General features: G+C 52.1%; 1 protein-coding gene across 1 annotated transcript in view; it reads left to right on the top strand.

The window, feature by feature from the left end:
• gdap2 (ganglioside induced differentiation associated protein 2) overlaps window positions 1-6121 on the top strand; it is a 9254-nt gene extending 3133 nt beyond the window's left edge. Inside the window, exons 5-14 of the mRNA XM_076138568.1 lie at window positions 255-343; window positions 574-650; window positions 770-929; window positions 1142-1292; window positions 1683-1759; window positions 1984-2060; window positions 2146-2285; window positions 3951-4005; window positions 4283-4426; window positions 4683-6121. Of these exons, the coding sequence (XP_075994683.1) occupies window positions 255-343; window positions 574-650; window positions 770-929; window positions 1142-1292; window positions 1683-1759; window positions 1984-2060; window positions 2146-2285; window positions 3951-4005; window positions 4283-4426; window positions 4683-4721 (1009 nt within the window). The 3' untranslated portion in view covers window positions 4722-6121. The remainder of the gene's footprint in view (window positions 1-254; window positions 344-573; window positions 651-769; window positions 930-1141; window positions 1293-1682; window positions 1760-1983; window positions 2061-2145; window positions 2286-3950; window positions 4006-4282; window positions 4427-4682) is intronic.
• Window positions 6122-6744: the final 623 nt, after the last annotated feature.

Genomic DNA, 6744 nt, shown 5'->3' with positions numbered 1-6744 from the left:
CACTCAGGCTCAGACCACTCAGGCTCAGACCACTCAGGCTCAGAGACACTCAGGCTCAGAGACACTCAGGCTCAGACCAGACACTCAGGCTCAGACCAGACACTCAGGCTGAGACCAGACAGGCAGACTCAAAGTTATCCAATCAGAATTGCAGAGAGATCTTTAATAATATCACATATTTTACACAAAAATAAGTTATAATGTTTATGCAAATTTTTGTTTGAATAACTGTGTGTGTGTGTGTGTGTGTGTAGTGAGCAGTCCATGGCGTCTGTGGGCTTCTGTGTGGTGAGCACAACCAAACGAGGCTACCCACTGGAGGACGCTACACACATCGCTTTCAGTAAGACGTGCACACACACACACACACACACACACACACACACACACACACACACACAGAGCACACACACAGAGCACACACACGATTAAACCTGTCTGACTGGAATGTTACGCCACTGCAGGCAATCACACACGATTGTTAGTTCATCTAATAATAGAAGAAGAAGCACGTTCAGATGTGATCACTATTAAGGTGTGTGTGTGTGTGTGTGTGTATGTGTGTGTGTGTAGGAACAGTGCGCAGGTTCCTGGAGCATCATGGGAGCAGCATAGAGGCGGTGGTGTTTGCTGTGTCAGAGTCTGAGGAGGTGAGCTCTCAACATGGAGCCTGGGATGTTCTGCTGGAGACAGACATGTGACTGTGTGTGTGTCTGTGTGTGTGTGTGTGTGTGTGTGTGTGTGTGTGTGTGTGTGTGCGCTCCCTCAGCCGGTGTACAGGAAGCTACTGCCTCTGTACTACCCTCGATCAGAGGAGGAGGAGAAGAGCTTCCTGCCCCTGATCCCCGCCGACATCGGTAACTCAGAGGGCGAGCCCATCGTCCCGGAGAGGCAGATCCGCATCGCAGAGAAACCGGGCATCCTGGAAGGTACGAGACCCGACAGCAGGCCCAGACCTCTGCACACACCAGGAGGTCATGGGTTCAGAGTTCTGTCAGCCTGTTTCTCCAGGTGGCTGATATGTAATGTTGGAACACGACCTCCATGGCTCCTACATCAGATGGTCCAAGGCTGACTGACACAGGGAACGTCACAGGCTCAGGGCTGTCAAACGTGTGTGTGTGTGTGTGTGTGTGTGCAGGTGACTCTGAGGAGGACAGTCTGGATTCAGACCTGGGTCAGGTGGGGAACCACGCCTTTGCCCGTATGGAGGGCGACGTGGACAAACAGCGCAAACTCATCCTGCAGGGCCAGATGTCAGACGTGGCCGCGCAGAAACAGCACCAGAGGAAGTAAGAGACACACACACACACACACACACACACACACACACACTCACTCACTCACTCACTCACTCACTCACTCACTCACTCACTCACTCACTCACTCACTCACTCACTCACTCACTCACTCACTCACTCACTCACTCACTCACACACACACACACACACACACACACACACACACACACACTCACACACTCACACACTCACACACTCACACACACACACACAAAACCACCACAGCAGCACAGCTCTGCCTCATCCACCTCCATCACCCTGAATGTGACATCAACACACCCACAGGGGGCGCTGGTGTGAGTGTGTATGTGTCTGTGCTTCTCACTGTGTAACATCAAACACCAAAGCTTCCTGTCTTCCTGTCTTCCTGTCTTCCTGCAGTTATAACCGCTGGCTGTGTCGAGCCAGAATAGAGGACCTGTCGGACATTGCCGCGCTCAAAGCCTTATATCAGACCGGTACGTCTCAACCTGAGTGTGAGAGAGAGAGAGAGAGAGAGGGAGAGAGAGAGAGAGAGAGAGAGAGACTCATTCATCCATCACTCAGCTCCTTTAAGCTCAGTCAGGCAGTGGAGAGTGATCACCAGTGGGGGGCGGTGTTGCTCTTCCCTTCATGACGCCACATAAACAGCCGCTCTGCTCTGTGTGTGTGTGTGTGTGTGTGTGCGCCTGACCGTCTCTAGGTGTGGACATGTGTGGCAGGACGGTGATGGTCATCGTGGGACGCAACATCCCAGTGACCGTCATCGACGTGGAGAAGGTGACAGTCGCTCTGCTGCTTTAATGTGAAAGGGTGAAGGGTATGATGATGTCTGAGACCTGAGTGTGTGTGTGTGTGTGTGTAGGCCCTGTTGTACTTCATCCACGTGATGGACCACATCACAGAGAAGGAGTACGTGATGGTTTACTTCCACACTCTGACCGGAGAACACAACCACCTGGACTCAGACTTCCTGAAGAACCTCTACGACATCGTGGACAACAAGTCAGTGTGACACTCTGATGTTGATTCTAATATAATATAATAGACTGATCTCTCTTTGTTCTGCACCCTTCATGTCATCAATGTAGCAGGAAGTACAACAACGGTGAGATTGGTTCATGTTGCTACCATGACATCACTTCAGACGCTCACATCATACACACACACACACCCTCCACCCTCCATGGAGCTTTGGAGGCTTTAGAGAACAGAATGAACATCTTCTGTCAGGTCTGGCCCTTCTTTGGCCCTTCTATGGCCCTGGTCTGGCCCTTATCTGGCCCTTGTCTGGCCCTTATCTGGCCCTTGTCTGGCCCTCTTTTGGCCCTGGTCTGGCCCTTGTTTTGCCCTTGTCTGGCCCTTGTTTGGCCCTTGTCTGGCCCTTGTCTGGCCCTGGTCTGGCCCTGGTCTGGCCCTCTTTTGGCCCTTGTCTGGCCCTTGTCTGGCCCTTGTCTGGCCCTTGTTTGGCCCTTGTCTGGCCCTCTTTTGGCCCTGGTCTGGCCCTGGTCTGGCCCTCTTTTGGCCCTGGTCTGGCCCTGGTCTGGCCCTTGTCTGGCCCTTGTCTGGCCCTCTTTTGGCCCTTGTCTGGCCCTTGTCTGGCCCTTGTCTGGCCCTTGTTTGGCCCTTGTCTGGCCCTTGTCTGGCCCTGGTCTGGCCCTTGTCTGGCCCTGGTCTGGCCCTTGTTTGGCCCTTGTTTGGCCCTTGTGTCTTACTGGCTTGTAAACACACACACACACACACAGTCCCTGGTCAGACTGGGTTGCAGGTAAACTTGTCAGGTCTTGGTTTGATGTCATGTCAGCTGTGGGACACACTGCTCTCGTTCTCTTTAACCACTAACGTGTGTGGAAAGTCCACAGTCATGATTCACCTCCAGCTTTCCATTTCCCTCCCCCCAGTCGGTTTCACACCTTTTGGTTTCTGTCTTTATTAGGTCACAAACAGGAAACAGAGACCTGAGAGGCCCACGACAGAAAAGTCAGTTTCCTCTGTGGCTGGAAGTGGGAAACTCCTCTGTCACAGAGCAGAGTGTCGCTCTGCAGACCCACTCCACACACACACACACACACACACAAGGTTTCTGCCTCCACCAGGGACTGACCAAACTGTGCAGCCTGTTCCTGGTTGACACTTTCCATGGAAGCAGAGCCTGTGGGGATTCATTCAGATGTGACGTCTCCATCAACCTGCCGGCTCGTGGCTCCGTGGTGAACCGGTTTGGAACCCTGCAGCTGCTTGGAGCCGTGTTGAATATAAACAACACACAGCAGCCAAACCCTCTGGCTCAGTGTGGAGATGAGGAGGAGGAGGAGGAGGACCTCAGCAGCTTCATGAACCTCTGAGCAGGGATTATTGATCCCTTACAGTGATCACATCCCTCTGAGCTGTGGAGGAAAGTGAAAGTGTTCACTGTTATCCCCACTCATGTCCCACATCTGATGAGCCCTTGCTCGGCTTCTGACTGAGTTTCACACTCGCCCTGATCTCTCTGTCTCTCACTCTCGCTCTCTGTCTGTCTGTCTGTCTGTCTCTCTCACACACACACACACACGGTGCCCTCTCTGTCCCAGGATCAATCCTCTGCACATCACCGTCTCCTCTCTGCTTGTGAAGCCTCAGTGAGTGTTAAGGTGACCTGGCTGTGTTCTTCTGTTTGATGTGTTTCAGGTTTAAGAAGAACCTGAGAGCCTTCTACTTTGTGCATCCCACCTTCCGCTCTAAGGTAAAGCTACACACACCAACACCAGCGTGAAGCTTTTAACTCCGCCCACAGCACGCCGGCTTCATGTTGGGACGCTGATCCAGTCCCACCTCTCTCAGGCCGTGTAGCTCCACTAACCTTCTCCTTGTCCCACTCACTGGTCTGCAGGTTGGTGGGGATGAAGCTCCTCTTCCTCCGCTTCATGTTTCTGCTCCTATCCTTTCTCTTTGTCGGTGAAAGCTGCCACACACTTTAAACTAATCCTGGCCCTGTCTCCTCCTCTTCACCCACCCCCCAGGTCTCCACCTGGTTCTTCACCACCCTCAGTGTGTCGGGGATGAAGGAGAAGGTCCACTACCTGGACAACCTGCAGCAGCTGTTCACCTGCATCAAGCCTGACCAGCTGGACATCCCACCCTTCGTCCTGGAGTACGACGGGCGGGTGAGACGTGTGTGTGTGTGTGTGTGTGTGTGTGTGTGTGTGTGTGTGTGTGTGTGTGTGTGTGTGTGTGTGTGTGTGTGTGTGTGTGTGTGTGTGTGTGTGTGTGTGTGTGTGTGTGTGTGTGTGTGTGTGTGTGTGTGTGTGTGTGTGTGTGTGTGTGTGTGTGTGTGTGTGTGTGTGTGTGTGTGTGTGTGTGTGCGTGCGCGTGCGTGCGCGTCTGCGTCTGTGTGTTCTCTGACCTTCTCCTCTGTTTCAGATGAACGGACGTCCTCACTCACACTCTGCCGGCCTGTGACAGGAGCCCCACCTCCACCAGGGTGATGAGGTCGTAGTTCACCAGAAGCTTCTGATCTCCTTCACCTCCGTCTCTACCAAAAAGATGAACTCTAGCAGCGTGCGGCTGGTGAGCGAGTCCAGCTGGCCTCAGACACACGTCAGGTCTGACTGAGACGCTTCACCGTCCTCACACACACACACACACACACACACACACACACACACACACACACACCTACCAACATGCTGAGATGTCTGATATGCTGGATCAAGACGTGGGAAGATGACGTCACCTTCCAGACTCCCCCCCCCCCCTGCTGCACACGTCTGCAGGCAGGTTGGTGACTGTGTGTGTGTGTGTGTGTGTGTGTGTGTGTGTGTCACACCTCATCCAGGTTTCTGATCAATCAGCAGCTTCTTCTTCATCATTAGTGAGACAATGAAATAATCATAATTATAATAATAATATATATAATAAACAACATGAAGCTACTGGATGTGATTGAGGGGGCGTGTCTAAGCAGGTGTGTTGGTGGGTAAAGGACCAATCAGAAAGGAGGAGGCCTGTGCAGGTACACATGAGAACACAAACACACACACACACACCCGGGGTATAAACCTGTTTGTAAACAGAGGTCAGAAACTTGGATCAGGTCCCAGATATGAACACAGTCACCCTCAGGCTGCACAGACGTGCTGCTCCTCCTCACTGGAAGGATCGCCTGAAATATGTTTGTGTCTTCAATCACTCAAGAGAGGAACAATGAGGGTGAACTGGTTTGGATGTAGGTGGTCTCAGTGTGTAGATGTTCTCCTCCTCTCAGGTCTGCAGGTCTCTGATGGACCCTGATGGATCCAGGATCAGGTGTTAGAGCCTCTAAAGCTCCTCTACATGGAGACAGAAGCTGAGTGTTCATGAGGAGCAGCTGAGAGGAAGGAGAGCAGATAAACATGCAGGGCCTCATGACGACACACAGGAAGCACATGGATGTGAGGAGGCGTTAGGGTGATTACATCATCACACAGCTCAGTCAGATCCAGGAGACACTGAGCTTTTAATGTGGAGGGCAGAACCACATGGATCCATCAGAGAAGAAGAACATATACACACTGACACACACACACACACACACACACACAGTAGTTCACTAAATTCACCAGCGTTTCACTTTCATTTCCTTTGCACATTGACTCTATTCCTGCTTTGTCAGATCCCAGCTGTTTGATCTGACAGACGTGAACATTCCTGTCCTGTCAATCATCTGTCTGCTCCCTAAGCTGCAACAGCAACTCTGTTTCACCCTCGTCTGTCACCAATGGGGCCAAGTCACACACACACACACACACCACCGATATGTCAGGAACCTACACACACACACACACACACACACACACACACACACACACACACACACACACACACACACACACACACACACACACACACACACACACACACACACACACACACACACACACACACACAGTGGTTTGTCCTGCAGCAGATAACCTGGATAGGAGGTTAGGTTGAGATGAAGACTTTCAACTTGTTAAGGTTACTATAGTGCTGTTCTCACTTTGAAGTCCATGCATCTTCTTTCCCTGACATGTAAACATGTGTAAAGGTTCTCACTCCTCCAGTTCCCTGGACAGAAGCAGCAGCAGGTCCAGGCTTCCGGACTGGTTCAGTCTTTAAGATGTTTGACCTCTGGTTTGGCCCAAAGTTGAGTTCCTAGTGAGCTCTTCTGGACTCTCAGGTGAGCTGAGGAGCCACCGGGCCTGATGAGCTTCAGACTGCTGCTGCTGCTACAGATGGACGGTGGTCCAGTGTTGTGGAGCACACGTGTGTACTGACTGTTGATGTGTTGTATGTTGAAAGCTTTTTTACTATGGAACAGTCTGAGGGATCAGATCACTCACTTCTTCATTCCTCACCTGGCTCAAGGCTGAGCAGCAGGTGGACATGATCCGGTCCTCTGGGCTCTGACCCGGTCGTCTGGGCTCTGACCCTGTCCTCTGGGCTCTGACCCGGTCCTCTGGGC

Source organism: Genypterus blacodes, unplaced genomic scaffold (genome assembly GCF_046128005.1).
Source record: "Genypterus blacodes isolate CSIRO-AG114 ecotype Tasmania unplaced genomic scaffold, CSIRO-AGI_Gbla_v1 ptg000382l_1, whole genome shotgun sequence".
Classification (NCBI taxonomy): Eukaryota; Metazoa; Chordata; class Actinopteri; order Ophidiiformes; family Ophidiidae; genus Genypterus; species Genypterus blacodes.
The sequence above is the reverse complement of the archived record's forward strand: the minus strand, read 5'-3'. Positions and strand labels throughout refer to the sequence as shown.